At 38.1% G+C, this 17,041-nt stretch overlaps 1 protein-coding gene across 2 annotated transcripts; it reads right to left on the bottom strand.

Annotated features, from left to right (window-relative positions):
• Positions 1-608: 608 nt before the first annotated feature.
• Ms4a7 (membrane spanning 4-domains A7) lies at positions 609-16,735 on the bottom strand. 2 transcript variants are annotated; one of them, XM_020154757.2, is made up of 7 exons: positions 16,551-16,734; positions 13,412-13,571; positions 9,229-9,363; positions 7,750-7,806; positions 6,274-6,480; positions 2,860-2,961; positions 609-1,632 (listed from the first exon to the last, which is right to left on the bottom strand). In XM_020154757.2, the coding sequence occupies exons 2-7, from the start codon at positions 13,556-13,558 to the stop codon at positions 1,558-1,560; spliced, it is 723 nt and encodes a 240-aa protein (XP_020010346.1). In that variant the 5' UTR covers positions 13,559-13,571; positions 16,551-16,734; the 3' UTR covers positions 609-1,557. The 2 variants fall into 2 exon arrangements, with proteins under 2 accessions (XP_020010346.1, XP_073902559.1); XM_074046458.1 differs by lacking the exon at positions 9,229-9,363 and having other exon boundaries at positions 16,551-16,735.
• Between the last annotated feature and the right edge of the window lie 306 nt (positions 16,736-17,041).

The following is a 17,041-nucleotide window of genomic DNA, read 5'->3' as shown; positions in this document are numbered from 1 at the left end:
GCACTGAATGAAAATAACTTCAACCCCAGGATACCCTACCCAACAAAACTATCATTCAAAATAGATGGAGCAATAAAAGTCTTCCATGATAAGCAGAAACTAAAACAATACGCTCAGGGCGCCCCACCCTCTTTCCTGCGTGTCTTATTTGTTCTTATTGCTTATTACTCAGTTTCTCTTTTTTCCCCAGGTGGAGGTCAGTCCGTTCAGGGGGCTATGCTGCTCTGGCCCAGGCTTGTCTGTGGGAGTACCGCAGTACCACAAAGCTCACCTGGTCCATGTCTTCCCAAGCCATCTGGCCGCAGGCGACTGGCGGCCTGGGGGCCCCCCTTGTTTCTCTGTTTAATGTGAAGTGGAGATTCTCTGTGCTGGCTGGAGGTGTGGAGGGGTCAAAGTTATGCCTCTTCTCAGTGATTATGCCTGCAAAGTGTGTCTTCAGCGTCTCTCCAAGATTTCACTATAGGAGGCTCGCTTTCTGCTTCCTCCCTCTAGCCACCATCTTGGAATCCCCCAGGAGATGACTTTTTAAAAAAGGGATTTGACTATGAAGAAGGAGTGAACAAGAGGTCAAAAGTTGCATTTTTTCAAAATGTTTTTATTCGATTGTAACACAGAAACAAGAAAATACAAATCATAAATGTACAACACCTGGATCAAGAAAAAGAATATTTCCAGGAACACAGAGGCTCTCATGCACTCCCCTTCCAATGGTTACCCCCAGAATTAACCACTGCCCTGATTCTGACACCATACATTAGTTTTACCTGCATTTGAATTTTGTATATGTAGAATTATGCAGCATTTATTCCTTTCTCCATGGAGTTTCTCTCAAAATTATGTTCCTGAGACTGATCTATATGGCTGCATGCAATTGTGCTTTGCCCTTCTGTGTTTCTGTATAATACTCTATTGTCTGAATATACTAGCTTTTGTCTATTATGTTTACAGGCATTTGGAGGCAGGGAGCAATATCAGGGACTCTTTTATTTGGCAGTTTATGCTAGTTTCTCCAATACAGTAATAAAGTTGATATTTCTATATGACTAATTTCTTATTTGGTCTAGAACTCAGATGAGGGAGCATATATGATTAATTATGTTCTTCACATCTAAACATTTAAGCCTAAAGTCATCAAATAAGTCAGAAATGAGTCATATTTTCAAAGGATTTAAAATTGCCCATGCAATCCCTAATAGCTGATGTTTAAGCAGTGCAAGTGTGAAAATAATACAATACAGAAATAAGTCCTGCATAACCACATAATTAGCATAAGAGTGTGTTATTTCTCTTCTAATACAGAGATACATAAAACACTTTCTGCTCAGTTTCATGGAGAAATTTATGGGCACTTTGAACCCTGGCTAACAAACTTTTACTGATGTGGGGTTTGGAGAAATTATTTTCAAGGGAGGTAAAATTACTCATACTGAAAATACAAAATGAAACTTTCCAAAACTTTATTTCAGTGTCTAAAATGGCATAAATTTTAGGAAAGTCTAATTACACTTTGCCATGAGAATTGGGGCTTCTTCTTTTTCCACTGGTGCCAACAATAGCTCATATCCATGACTTTGGAGAACTCTTTTTGACATGTTGGGCATGATCTTGTGACTGGTGCAAGAAAAACGCACTCTAGAAATGATAAAATTTGTTAGTAGCTAGCATGGTTTGGATATGAAGTGTCCCCCCGAAAAAAGGCTCAGGTGTTAAAAGCTTGGTCCCCAGCTGGTGGCACCATTGAGAGGTGATTGGACAATGAGGACCTAACCTCATCAATGGGTTGATAGAGTTAAAAGCTGAATGGGCTAACAGGAGGGGAGGCTGTTGGAGGAACTAGGTCACTGGGGCTGTGCCTTTGAAGGGTGTATTTTGTCTCTGTTCCCTTGGTCTCTCTGTCCTCCTTGGGTGTTATGAGATGAGAAGTTTTCCTCTGCTGTGCCCTTCACCATAATATTTCTGCCTTGACACAGGACTGAAAGCAATAGAGAGAGCCAGATGTGGACTGAAACCTCTGAAACCATGAGCCAAATAAATCTTTTCTCCTTTTAGTTGACTTTTTGCAGGAATTTTGTCACACCAAAGAAAAAGTGACTAGCAAAGTAGCTTTTAAACTTTGGTTTGGGGGAGATTTTTTCTAAATAATTGTAATATATTCTCCCAAATACTGTGTAGTAGTAGCTCTTCCAACTTTACCATAATATATAATTATAGCAATATGAGTTTAAGCAAATGCCATTCTCCAGCCTGGTAATCATTTTTTTATTTTCTAATGGGATCTAGCTAAATCCTAATTCATACAAACCCTATACAGTTTTTCTTTTTTTGCTGTAGATTTTAAGAGAAGTAAGAACATTTTAAAATTATTTTGAAAGCTAAGAACAAGTAAGGAAAAGCACAGGAAAGCATATACAGAACAGAGAAATCCTTATAAAATCACATTAGCAAGGGAATTTGGTATGGAGACTCTAGGAGGCAGTTGGCTGTGTTCACCATAAGAACAAGGGTCTACAAGTTCTCATTCTCAGCTCATTAGTCTGTGTTGTTCATTCTCCATGTCATTCATCCAAGCTTTAGTTATTTCATGAGGAGTAGGGTCAGGTGACTTCTAAAAGCAACTAGCTTCATATCTTGCAATTCTCTAACTGATCTACTGCCTCATAAGCACCAGCTGCTCCCAGACCAGAGGATCCTTGTGTAGAAGCCTACTCATTGAACTCATTTTTCAATCTAAAAAGTCACATGTTAACATGTATCTCAAGACCAATTATTGACTCTTCTTTGTTCTACATTTTGGGCCTGGATCATCATAGTTCAGACTTAGGACACATCAGATGTCATGTGAGATGTCAGCATACTCACCTTAGGGCTGTTGGAGTAGACCTGTTCCCACCAAAAGATAAAAGAATATACAGCTAGCAAAATCTCCAGCACTGTGAAGACAAGCATCACCACTAGAATGCCCTGCAAATTGAGATATAAATGGTTGGTACCTGGTACTAACCCTTGTACCTGACTGAGAGGAGACTTGGGGATGAAGTCTTCCCAGTGGAAATGACAAGTGAGAGAGAAAATTGTTTAATCCTCTTACCTGTTTCTTCTTTCAGGTTTCTTAACAGGGAAGGGAAATAAGTAGGGACTGTTTCATCTCAGAACCTTGGTATTTCACATAACAACAGATAAGTGTAATCTGCCATTTATTTCTGGTTGCTTTCATTTTTTCTATTTGTCTTTGATGTTTTTTATTCATACAATATTTCTAGGTGTGGATTTGATTTTGTTTATCCTGCCATGGTCTCAGTGCATTCCTTATATCTGAAATCTCATGCCTTTCTTTAATTCTAAAAAATTCTTGTTATTTCTATTTTGCATACCCCATCTCTCCCATACTCTCCTACAAGAACTTGGTTAGATGTATATGGAATCTAAACTAATCTGCTCAGTTATTAACTTCAAAGACCATAATGTTCATTTGTGATCATGCTATTTACTTCTTTCCCAAATTCATGTGTCCTTTTTTCTTATTGTTCTGTTCTTTCATTTTAATTTTAGTTGTGTTTTATTTAAAATAAATTTTAAGTCCTTTAAAATGTATCATTTAAAATTTTTCAATGTATTTTAAAACCATTTGAAATGATCATTTAAATATAATTTTAATCATTTAACATATTTTATTATCACCATATTCAAATTATTACATTCTCTCCAGTTCTTAGGGTACTGACTTGCATCTTTGCTCCATCTGCTGCTATTTTCATATATATTTTTCATAATATTGTTATTGTTAGATAATTTAAGTAGTTACATCGAGGTGGAGGTAGAATTCTGTGATGGGTAAGAGTCTTATTGGCTGGGTTCATTGACATCTCCCTGGGTGGAAGCTTTAGGTTAGATTCTGCCAGGACTTTCAGCGTTTCTCAGATCCAGAAGCAGTCTTCAACTCAATTCCTATTGTGATTTGGATATGAGGTGTTCCCCTAAAAATCTCATGCACTGAAGACCTGATTGATGCAAGCAGTGTTTAGAGGTAGGAAGAGATTGAATCTTCATCTGTGAGTTAATCCGCTGGATGTGTTCAAACTTTGAACAGACTGTTGGGAGGTGGTGGAACTATAAAAGGTGGGGCTGGGTTGGGATATGTGGGTCACTAGAAAGATATGTCTTCTCTCTTGCTCTATCCTATTTCCCATCTGTTTGCTTCCTGGCTGCCATAAGATGAATTGCTGCCTCCTCCACATCCTTTTTATTTTTATTTTTATTTTTTTATTCATATGTGCATACAATGTTTGGGTCATTTCTCCCCCTTCCCCCTCCTTACCACCCTCACCCCCTCCCTCTCCCCCCCACCCCCTCAATACCCGGCAGAAACTATTTTGCCCTTATCGCTAATTTTGTTGAAGAGAGAGTATAAGGAATAATAGGAAGGAACAAGGGTTTTTGCTATCTGAGATAAATATAGCTATACAGGGAGTTGGCTCTCATTGATTTCCTGTGCTTGATGTTACCTTCTAGGTTAATTCTTCTTGATCTAACCTTTTCTCTAGTTCCTCTACATCCTTTTGCTTTGATGTTCTGCTTCACCCCAGGTCCAAAGTGATGGAGCCAAAATGCCAAGGAATAAAACCTCTGAAACCATGAGGCAAAATAAATCTTTCCTCTCTTTTGTCGTGTGTGTCAGGTATTTGTCATAGTGACAAAAAGTCTGACTGAAACAATTCCTTTGTTTTAAGTTCCCCTATTTCATGTGTAATTATGAAATTGGTCACTAGGCCTCTAACACCAATATTCTTGTGCTGACTTCACTGGTTTTCTAGTTTCTGCTCTAATTTAACGTATTTGCTTTAAAATTCTTTTTGGGTTCTGGAACCTAGGACATTTTTTCCTATTTTATTATTGAGACAGTCTCACTGTGTTGACCAAGATGACCTTAAAACTTGTGATCCTCCTTCCTTGGCCTCCCTAGTGCTGGGATTACTGACATGGCCACCATGCCAGGCCCATCTTTCTTTCTTGATTTCTTCCTTTCTTCCACCCTCCCTTTCTTCTTCCCATCTTGGATACATATTAATGTTTTAAAATTTGTTACATTTGTCCATGTTATTGCTTTGTTAAGGAGTGACCCTTTGGGGTGGGGTCAGTCTGCCATGTTGCAACTTCATTGTTATTGCAGGAAGATCTTTTTGGCTGTGGTTGTCTTAGTGTCTTGATATAATGAGATTAGTTCTCATTAAAATAACCTTCCAGTATCCCACATTATGCCTCCCCACTCTCATTGTTTCACCTGTTATCTATCCTGCATCATGTTTATATTAGCTCCTTGAGTTTCTTGTGCTGATTTCTAACCAGATGGGTCTCTGTGCTCTTTCGTTTACTCAAGCTCCTGAATCAAAGTAATTGCTTTGAACATTTGCTGGTTGCATGGAAAGACTCACAGGAAGCTGTGAGTGCAAAAATTCTCTGAGTTTTGTGAGACAGATGAATGCAAGTGAATAAAGATACTGGCTTGGTCTCCCTTTGCTCTTACTAGAATTTATAAGGTAAGCAATCTCTACCCTTAAGGGACCACAAGTTTATATAATATTGGTAAGCTGGCTCCCATCTCCCTCTTTGCCAGTCCTGCTGGGTTAAAATATAGTGATTGTGTATTTGGGTTTAAGGTTCAAATTTTGTTCCTAATAACGTATCATACAGAGGCATACACATGAAGAAAATAAACACTGTGTGACTTTTCTTAGTCTTTTTTTTTTTAACGTGGTACTAGTGATCAAACCCATACATGGTAGCGAACTGCTGTATCACTGAGTTATATCCTTAGCCTACTTCTTGTAGTCTTAAATTCACCAATGATTAGAAGATACGTATCTTTAAGAGGTAAGTGCTTGAAACCCAGAAAAGAGACCTAAGAGAGATAATCTCAAATTCAAATGTAATTCCAATAAAGAAAATTATTTCTGCCTATGTTGAAAAAAATATTACTTGCTCAACAAAGGGGGCACTTTGAGAGTTAAACTATTAAGGCTGGAGTACTTGTTACTTAAGGAAGTCCACCAAAGGGGCAGATACTCCATTGTCCTTTCTTGATTTCCCTTTTTTGGCTGTTTACAATTCATCCCCCACATCACACAGTCTGCTAACAGGCCTCTTTCAATTATGTTTTTTTCTATTTGCTTTAGACATCAGACCAATAGGACAAGAGACTGCTGAAAAAGCAGAAATTATGTGAACAGGAGACAATGAGATTTCACATGACAGGATATTTAGTCTGAAACTACTTACTGTTATACTGACACCAGCCCGGAGACAGTCCTTGTCTTCATATATTGAATAGTAGTACTCCAAATAAGGCAAGGAAGATAGATCCTCCTTTTCTGAACTACAGTTTCGAGGAGTAGTCCCCAGGGCTACCAGAGTGCAAGCAAGGAAGAAGAAGCCTGCTCCAGCAACAGCAGAACTCACTGCACTTGAAGTAAGACTGCTCATGGCCTGCAAGAGAAATTTCGCATTCGTCTGCCACCACAGAATCAATACACTATACTATTTTCCCTCTGTCTGTTGTGCTGGTATGGCACTTTCTTGGATTTGTTTTCTCCTCTAATTTGTATACTCCAATTGGACATAAGTTGTATCTTATTCATCTTTGTATTCCTCTCAACTATGTAATTTATCATATAATATAATTAGTAAATGCTTGTCAAATGAAAGAATATATGAGTTATTCCCCTTGAGGAGAGGGGTTCTGGCTTCTTTCTATTGACTCTCTGTAACACTGAACACAGAGACAGTGCTCAGGCCACTGCCAATATCTCTCTTGACTTCCCCAACAGCCTTAGAATCATTACATTGCTTCAAGAGCTCCTAGAATATTGCCTTTGGTCCCCTCTGGAGAGCCCAGTGTGTAAGATTGCCTTACATAGAAGAACAGCTTTAAAGAATAGGTGGAAGCAAACCAGAAAGTTACATACACTTGAGTATGCTTGGGCCTATTTAATATAACATAAACTTTCAAATGACATGCAGTTTACCTCTAGTTAATAAGCAATGGTTGTTTAATATAATAAGCACACACCTTAAACTTCCCTCAGTTTAAGCGAAAGAGGCAGAGGTCTGTGGGCTTAGTCCCTGTGGTCCTCTCTCTACCCATTCACAAACAAAACAGTGATCAGTCAGTAACTATTTCCCTCACAAACCTTGGAGACATAGGAGGAAGCAGCCAAAGCCTTTGCTTCTGCCAATAGTAACCTTTGTTACTATTGCCACTCAACCACAAAGGTAACTTAAGACAAAGTCACACCCTGACTCTAGAAGACACAGGGTCTGGTTAGCCATGGATGAAAACATATGGGTGGTGTAGGAGACTGTCATGTGCAGTCTAAACCCAGGAGTAGAACTTTGAAGAGTTCACAGCATTGGGTTGGAATCAAAGTTCAGGAGTTAGAATTGGGGAATGTAAACTCCTGCATAGCTCTGTTAGTATTCGTGTCTGTGCTTGAACAAGTTTCTTCCTAATCTGGGCTTCAGTTTTCTCATTTATAAAATGTGGAAATCAAACAAGCTGATCTCAGAAGTGGCTTCCCTCAAATACACAAAGGACAACTTGGACTCTACTTTTGGTTCTGCCAATGGGCCAACCAGAGCTCCTTAACTTGTTCTGAGTTTCATTTCCCAAAATGACAAAATGGAATTAATTAGAAGAATTAATTCTGAGGTTCATTCAGTTCCAACCAGCTGTAACTTGATGGCCTTCATACTTACAAAGGGCTTGGCTGATATTTTTCCAGAGATAATTGACAGTAATCCGCTAACAGCAAACTGCTCAGAAAAGAGAAAAATGATTAATTCAGTTGTCTTGAAATATGTGACCATTATGTTACTTCTAGTCACTCAATAAAGAAAACAATATTGGAAAACTTCTAGGGAGATAATGCTGCAGTAACAGTGTGGGTCCATATCGATAGGAAGGCCCAATATCTTTTTCAGGGTGCTTTCATTGATTTTAAAGAATAGGTAGATGCTCAAAAGGGTTAACTTTATTTTAGTGAAAGCACTAGGAGCTGAAGAGGGCTGGAGAACAGAAAACATTATGTACCTACAGATTGAAAGAGAAGAGATTGAGGCAGATCAGAGACTTGAAGGAGAGATGCGAGTAGCCAACAGAAGCACTTAGGAAGGAGCGTCTGATGTGGCAAGGTTCAGGTAAGTATGGACATAAAGCTGTTAGTATAGGTAGCCTCAGTAAGACTTGGAGTTGAGGGAATTTGGAGGACAGGATCAGATGTGAAATTTTCATTATAAACCCCAGGATCCAGTATTTAATCCCAATGGAGTTAAGGATCTAGCTACTACAGGGAGGACATTCAGAAAGCTAAAACATTGGTTAAGTTTGTGTCTTGGATATTGAGTAGTCACAGACTGCTCAAGCTCCTCTAAGGAAATGTGGAGGCTATGACCACTGGTGAGGTAGAGAAGTCAAGGACAAATTATGCTTTAGGAGCAAGAGCAGGGCCTTCTTGCATGACTGCATAGTTTGTGCCCACAGAGGTACTACATTCATGCAGAAGTGCTCCCTTAATGTAATCCACCTGCCTACAATGTGTGCCTTTTTCTTCTTTGTACAGGATAATAAACAGAAAAGATCCTAGTTGGTTATGCTCTAATTATTCCGATAAAAGATCCCTTGGGCCCTTGTTCATGAGCTATTAGATGACAGGCAGCAAAAAGAGCTTTCAACATTTTTCAGGATTATCTCTAAACACAACAAGAATGCCTCTGTTTTCCATGAGTCTTATCCTGGCTAAGGTAACTGACTGTGAACCTATGACATCCACTATCAGTCTCCTTTCATTATTTAAAATTGGCCTTGTCATTCTCTACCTGACAAGTGAATTATTCTTTAAACTGAGGGAATACAATGGCCTCTTGAAGCCCTAGGAAAGGAAATGAAAACTTCTACTTTTCCAGCAGGATGCTGTAAGGCCAGGTAAGACATTGAATTCTTCTCTTGCCTCCTTTCCCAGATGGTCACCTCTCAGGATACCTGCTCAGAAGGATAGATTCAACTGCTCTGCTGGTCTTCTTCAAAGTGAGAGACATGATATAAGATGAAAACAGAGGAAACTGAGGTCTTGCCATTCTACTGTCTCCCTTCCTGTAGGAGATTGGGTCACTCCATGACTAAGTACCCTGTTAGCATTTATAAAGCATGTCCCCTCTTAGATATCCTGTACTACTTACACACAGGGCTCCTACAAATGGGTATCCAGTCATCAGAGTGGTAAAAAATTCTGGGTCGAAGTGGGAGGAGTAGGAAGTTGAAACCAAAATGGCCCCCAAACTTGAACTCATCAAGCAACACAGGATTTGGATAGTCTACAACAGACAAAAGGGGAAAATCTAGAACACATTTTAAGTAGAGGAAATGTACTAGCTGAATATACCCTGTGGGTTATAAATAGTGAAGCAAATGATAATTTGAAGAGCTTATATCTTGTTTGTATTGTGTACACATAAATGTAAACCGAAAAACGATACCTGTTGAAGCCATTTCTCAAATAGGGAGAGGGGAGTTAAAGAAGAATGGTGCAGGGGGTGAATTCAAGAATGGTATATTTGACATATTGTAACCTTTGGAAATGCCACAATGTACCCCTATCCAGCACAATAAAATAAAATAAAAAAGAGTACAAAATTTGCTATGATTTTTCATATTAATAAGGCAAAAAGTTACAAGGAGCCAATAAGCGGGTTGCAAAAGGAAGAAATGTATAACTCATCTCTATTTTCTGTGTTATTAAGTTAGCAAATCAGGAAGTGACCATATGCACATTCTAATTTTGAAAAATAAATTTGACAAAACAAATTTTTCTCTGAAAAGTAGTTGGATAAATGTTGTCTGGATAATAGGCCAGTTAAGTGAAGATAGAGAGCAAACTTATCAAGGGAGTGCTAATGAAGGATGCAATTTCAATTGGAATAAAACTGAGCAGCAAGTTTCTAATGCTCTCATTAATCTTGCTTTATTCATCCTTTTATTTTAATAGTAATTATTATTTTCACAGTACCAATCATAATGATTTATATTTGTTGAATAATTTCTAAATTCAAGGCACTATTGATCATATCTTTTTTGCAGAGAAGTTAAAGGAATTTGTACACACCTGTACAAACATCAACAGGAATAACCGGGATTTTAGCCTTGTTAGTTTGAGTAAGATTTCACACTTTAATTCAATGCTTAATCTCTATTGCAAGTGAAATAACCTAAAGTTAAGTGCAGTCAGCCATTCATACAATGAGTACTTATTGAATATCTTTTGTGCCCTAAGAACCAGAGAGTGAAGCAAATGAAAACTTAAAGAGCTTATATCCTATATGTACGTTGTCCTTTAAATATGAGTTCCATGGAGAATAGAATGGAATTAAGAGCAAAGATATGAGGCTAGAGAAGTACTAAAGGCATGGTGAAAATTGTAGGGTTTCGTAAGGTAATCTTTTGTTTTTTTGTTTTGGAAGTACTGGGGATTGAACTCAGGTTGTCACACTTGTTAGGCGAGCACTGTACCACTTGAGCCATATTCCCAGTCCTTTTGCTCTTAGTTTGTTTTTCAAATAGGGTTTTACTAACTTTGTCCAGGCTGGCTTGAACTCATGATCCTCCTTGAGTCTCTTGAATAGCTATGATTACAGGTGTGCACCACCACACCCAGCTATTTTTTGGCCTTTTACTAACTTCGCTTTTCATTCCAAGCCCAAAAGGAAGCCTTTGGGTAGTTTTCAGCACAAATATTATAGGACATAACATATTTTTACATCTACTGTATTTAGGATCGATTTTAAAGGAACAGGTCAGGTAGATCAACAAGGAGAGTATAACAACAATTCACAGGCGAGACGATACTGACTTGAAAGGGGATGTCAATGGTAAAAGTAGTGAGAAGTAGTCAGGTTCTAGGTGTGCTATGGAGATGAAACTTATTTTCTGGTGTAAAAAAGAGGAATAAAGGTTGCCATAAAAGGCGTTGGCTAGAGAGACTGAAATGATGGCGTTAACATTGATCTGAAGTCAGGATTATTACATGATGAGTGGGTTTGGGGAGAAATATCACTGTTCCACAAGACAGGTTAATGGAGAGGTGTCTAGTAGACATCCACTGAAGATGTTCATAGATTGTTGAACATCTGAGTCTTGAGTCTGAGATGATATTCATGCAACCATATTTAAATATAGTTTTTCCAAGTCATAACTGAAGATAATATTTAAAGCTATACTAATGTATGAAATTGCCAGTAGATCAGATATAGAAAGGGAATAGACTCAAAGACTGGGCTCTGGAGTACTTCAAGTTTAGGATCAGAGAAATAAACAGAAAATAAGTAAAGGAGGAATAGAAGAAATATCCAAGGAAGAAAACCAGAAGAGTGATATCCTGGAATCCAGGTGAATAAAGTATTTTAAGTAGGAGAGAGAGGTCAACTGAAAAAAATTTTCTATTCAAGAAAGTTAACAATGGAGACTTGGACATTAATTTTATAATGTGCAACAAAGAGAACAAATGTTACTGGATATGATTCAAGAAAGAATATTATTTGAGAGAAAGAAAACATAGACTTTCTATTTTTTCAGATGAATGTTGGTAGAAAGACAAATAGTGAAATGGGGCATTAGCTGAAGGATTCATGAAAATACTTTCATTAAAAGTATTGGTTTTCCATGGGAGAAATTGCAATAAGGTACTGTGCTTATAGAATTGTTTAAGAATTTGCAGACAGAATGGGCAATATTACTGGAACAAGTAATCAGAAATGGGATCTTGTAAACAAAGGGAGAATTATCATTAAATAGATGGTAGACATTTAATTCTTAGTAATAGAAAGGGGAGATAGAATAAATGTGGACACAAATGTGAGTAACTGGTGATATGTGGCATCTTGTTGACATTTTATTCAGATTGCCTTAATTCTTTTGGTGTTATAGGAAGTAAGGTAATCAATAGAAAATAAGAGTAAAGAAGAATCTTCACAGGTTAGAAGATATGAAAGAGTTTTCTGGGGTAGTAGGAGAGTGAATGACTGAAAGAAAGAATGCACTTTTTAGACAGCATTAACAGTCTATTTGAGGTTATGGTCATAAATTTAAAGTGGTGTGTGTGTGTGTGTGTTGTCAGTCAAAGTCAGCTGCCTGGATGCAGGTATGGAGTAGGCAAATGGACAGAAAGTTAAAGTGATGTTTTACTTTGCCTATAGAGTGTGGTATGGGAGGATGAGAGCAAGACTGATGAAGGAGTTCACCTTGACTGGATGAGGAAGGAAATGGGCCTATAAAGAGGCAATGTTCTATGAAAAAAGGGATATTATCAATGAGTCTTGATGAGGTTAAAGAAAGTTGATGTAGACTCACAGGGAGCTGTCTGGAAAGTTCAGAGATAGATGCTTACAGTAAGAGATGCTCAAAACATCTATAAATGGTAGGTTTACAGAATGACCCAAGTAGTGTGTATCTGAGAATGGATGATTAAGATACTTGGGAAGAAGAGGTCAGGGAACTGACAGTTGAAAGGATCATCCACACGAATATTGAAATAGTCATGATCTATGATAGAAACTCTATTAGAGGAGATAATAGTGATCTAAGAGCCAAAGTCTTAATGGATAAACAGCAAATGACATATAGGAATGAATTAATTACCTATTAGAATTACATGAGTTTCTAAAGTGGGAGATTCTAGGAAGGAGACATAAACTCAAAGAGTGATCTCAAAGTGTCCTGAGAAGCAAAGTGGATGCAGACTTTATTTCCATGACCTTGAGTGAGAGTTGCTGAGGAAGCAGTGCCCTCAAGAGCTAGATTCTGTTTATACAATAGATTGAAACCTTTGAGAAAAAATGAGGAATAAAGAGTATTATGTTGTTAACTAATGCAGAATTCCAGAAGGCACAGTCAGGAAGATTTTCAAAGGTGAGAATGAGTAGGAATTGGGTCTTTACTGGGAGCATTTGGAACCATATGGAGAGTAAAGTCCTACATATGATGGACACTTGGGTGTCTTATAGTTAGTCATGTGGAATGAATATATAGTGAGATTAATCTAGATTGTCTCAACTTAAAATGTACAAAAACAAGCTCAAAATAGAAGATCTAATTTAATCATACTGAGTAAAATCATACAGAAATCTCTACTAAAGGTGAAAAAGATGAATTTGTTAGTTATGTAGAGTTCTGGTTGAAAAGAACTAGTGGTTTTAACTGATTTATAGAAAGCCCTGAGAAATGGTATACTCTTGTCATAAAGCTATTGCATGTTTTGATTAGTCTGTAGTCATCCAGAAACAAGTGAAAGATTTTCCCAGACCCATCTGTAGTCTAGAGACATTCACAATGTATTTCCTTAGGGTTCCCCTTATAATGAGGTGGACTTACCCCAAGAACTGTGGCTTCCTTTTGTAGACCATTCTTCAGTTTATCTTCTTTTAGGTAAGTGTATACGGCTCTCTCTTTTGGAGGGAGATCAGTGACCTTTGGGGGGAAGGTCTCAAAAGTCCCCTTGGTACTGAGCTGTAGGAGCATGATGCTGGTGACTCTGGAAAAGGCAGTTAACTCAGTTAGTTAGTAAGTTAGGGGTATACACCTCTCAGGGACCATAGTTTGTAGGAATGTAAGAAAGGGTAGTCTGTTCCTTTAGGAACAAAACCCAATGTGGGGGCAAGGGAGCATTGGAAAGCCAGCATGCTTGGCACAGATTATTCATGGTGACCAAGAAGCATGCTATTGGGAGAAAATTGCAATTGAGAGGTGAATAACTCACACAGAACTTCCTTTGCAGCCCTGAGCATATCCACTTCCCTCTCTCTCCTAAATTCCCCCTCTTCTAGCTTCCTTTCTGTGTCCCTCCATGTCTCTGCTTTCCTTGTAGTACATCTTCACACCCTGTCTCCCAGGTCTGCACTGTATGCTACACTTGCACTGCTCAGTTCCCTTATTTCTTTCCACTAAACCATTGGATAAATATTATTCCACATCCTTTCTTGCATAAACAGAGCCTATCCCACCAAGGATGCTCTCCCTTGCTCACATTGACTTACTAATTATCAGCATGAGCATTTATTTAACTTGTGCTGATTTCCAAGCACTAGATTTTTTTTATGGCTGTAATCATTATAATACTACTGCAACTTAGATGTTACTTTTGGACAGTACTGGGGTTTGAACTCAGGGTCTTGCACTTGATAGGCAGGCACTCTACCATTTAATCTATGCCCTCAGTCCTTTTTCTGCTTTAGTTATTTTTCAGATAGGGTCTTGTGTTTTTGCACTGGGCAGTCTTAGACCAGACCCTCCTACCTACAGCCTCCCACATAGTTGAGATCGCAGATGTGTACCACAACATTCAGTTTGTTGGTTGAGATGGGGGTCTCACTAACTTTTTGCGAGCTGGCCTTGAGCTGCCATCCTGCCAATCTCTGTCTCCTGACTAGCTTGCATTAAAGGCATGAGCCACTAAGTCCTGTCTACTTAGATGCTATTAAATTCACTTTGTATATTAGAAACTCAGGATTAATAATTTCAAATGTTTTTGGTTAAATAAAATAACCACAAAAAGCACTTAGCCTGGCAGGTAGAATGTGTTTAACACATTGGTAATATACTTTTTACTAGCCTGTGTTTGCATAACTGACAGGTGCCTGGACTGAGTCTATTTGGCTCAAAATTTTGTAATATTTTTATAACACATTGATTCTCCTAATCGTCCCTTTACTTTCTTCCTAACAGTGGTAGGTAGCTCTACTGTAGACTAAGGAGCAAGCCATTTGCTTCCCACCAGCTCAGCAGTGTGGCTTGGCCACTGTGGTGCGGGAAGCAGGGCTTTATGGAACGCTGCCCACAGCTGTTGTTGGCATGGCATTCTGCCTCCTGAAAACTATAATTTGGTTAAGGGCATGTGATCATCTGAAGATGCCACAGTTCTGTTCCCTGACATCTCACCTAGTGTCTTGGTGTTTGAGGAATAACTCCAGGATCTCCTGGATGCAGTATATAGCATATAAAGCTTGGAAATTGTACCTAGAATCTTGCTTCTAGCAGAGGAAATGAGAAAGGGCACCAGGAAGGGAGTCTGATGCCTGAGTCTCTGGTTGCACCTGAAGCCTTGGATGCCACTTACGAGTTCCACCTCCACCCCTAGGGACACTATGACCTTGGAGAAGTGGGTTGAAGATCTCTCTTTCCAGAACTGCCTCCATATTGTGGGAACTTGGTTTCTGCCTTACTCCTCTTGTTCAGCAGCTCAAATATGTCAACTTGATCTGTTTTTACTAATCTTAATAACCTGCCTCCCTGGACCTGGATTTCTTCCTGTGTTTTTTGGGTCTCATCTTAAGGACTACATATCATGCTTAATTCTAAGTCCTACATTAGACCAGGAGACATTATTGATGCCCTCTAGCTGACAGTCTGACATCATGTACATTTATTTCCCATTATTATTCTTTAATTGCTTATTTTGTTTAAAAGGACATAAAGCAACCATTTCAATTACAAAGAAATAAAGATTGAATAAAGCAAAAAGTTCCTTAGTAATTGTTGAGGAACAATTACTATGAAATAACTACTGCCTCATATATGATTCTACTTATTTGAGGCACCCAGAGTACTCATTTTCATAGAAAGTAGAATGGTGGTTGCCAGTGACTAGGAGGAGAGGGGAATGAAGAAGAATTGTTAGGTATAGAGTTTGATTTTGGATAGATGAAAAAGTTCTGGAAGTGGACAGTTGTGATGGTTACATAAAATTGTGAATTTTCTTAATGCCATTGAATTGTATACTTAAAAGTGGTTAAAATGCTAAAATAATGTAAAGTACATTTTACCACAAGTTTAAAGAATTCAAATGGTATATTCAAATGAATAAAAATTTTTAGATTCATTTAATTAGTCACATGCTCATAATTACTGAGGGTTTTATTTTACAACTATGAACAATAGTATAACTAACACCTTTGCACTTTTGTGGTGTTCATCTATTCAATTACTTTTTTAGTATAGCATGTGGAAGTAGATTTTCACAATTTAAAGCTATGGTATTTAAATTTTGATACATGTTGCTATTTTTATGATGAATTCTATATTGTCAGGATTTTTTATGTTTTGCAAGGATCTCTTCCAACTGATGCCATCATCAGCAAATATACAAGAGGGAAAATGCTCTGTCCTCCATGTTCACCAGGTGGAGATAAACTTGGAGTGAACTACAACTTTTGATGACAGTTCTAAAATCCCTACTTTGGAGACATCATTACATGGAAGTCAACAGCTCTGCACATAGTATTTGTTGAGAGTATACGCTTATGTATGAGCTGAGAAATGCAAGTAGTATAGAAAACCATTCCCTCAGATCTAACAACTGTTATACCCCATTTTCTTATTTGTCAAGTGAGTAAACTGAGGCCCAGAAAGAGAAAATGACCCACCAATTCATGCAGGTGTTCAGAAGCAGAGACAGAATGAAAATTCAAAAGCACATAATCTCCCCCGAAGTTATGATCCAAACGAAGGTACATACCAGTTCTTACAGGCCAGGTCTGTGTATTGTGGCTGGCTGGTCAGCTGGAAAACCTCAGGGGAGCTCTCAGGCAGAACCTCCCACTGTCTGTTCCCTTCAGAACATCTCACTGCTCTGCTTTCCAAACTTTGAGACTTCCTCTCCTGTTCGCAGTGAAGTATTTATGATTACACAGGATATGAATTTTGCTACAGTTATACACAGTTGATTTATAAAAAGTGCCTCTGCTTCCTCTTTTTTAAATTTTGAGGTTTGGGGACATGACATGAACTAGAAGTAACTCATGAAAGAAGGAGTTATGATCCCAGCTAAACTTCATTTCCTCTATTCTTGTTGGAGTTAGGTAAGGTAAGTTAGTTTCTTGCAGTTTAAGTTTTCTTATCTATTAAAGGGGTGATGGATAATAATAATTTTACTGTCTAGTTGTTGGTAGAATTAAAGTAAAAAGTTGGAAACAGTTTATGAAAAGAAGACACCAAACTTCTGTTAAT

The sequence above is a fragment of the Castor canadensis genome, chromosome 1, assembly GCF_047511655.1.
Source record: "Castor canadensis chromosome 1, mCasCan1.hap1v2, whole genome shotgun sequence".
Taxonomy (NCBI): domain Eukaryota; kingdom Metazoa; phylum Chordata; class Mammalia; order Rodentia; family Castoridae; genus Castor; species Castor canadensis.
Note: the sequence above shows the minus strand (reverse complement) of the source record. Positions and strands in the feature narration are given on the sequence as shown.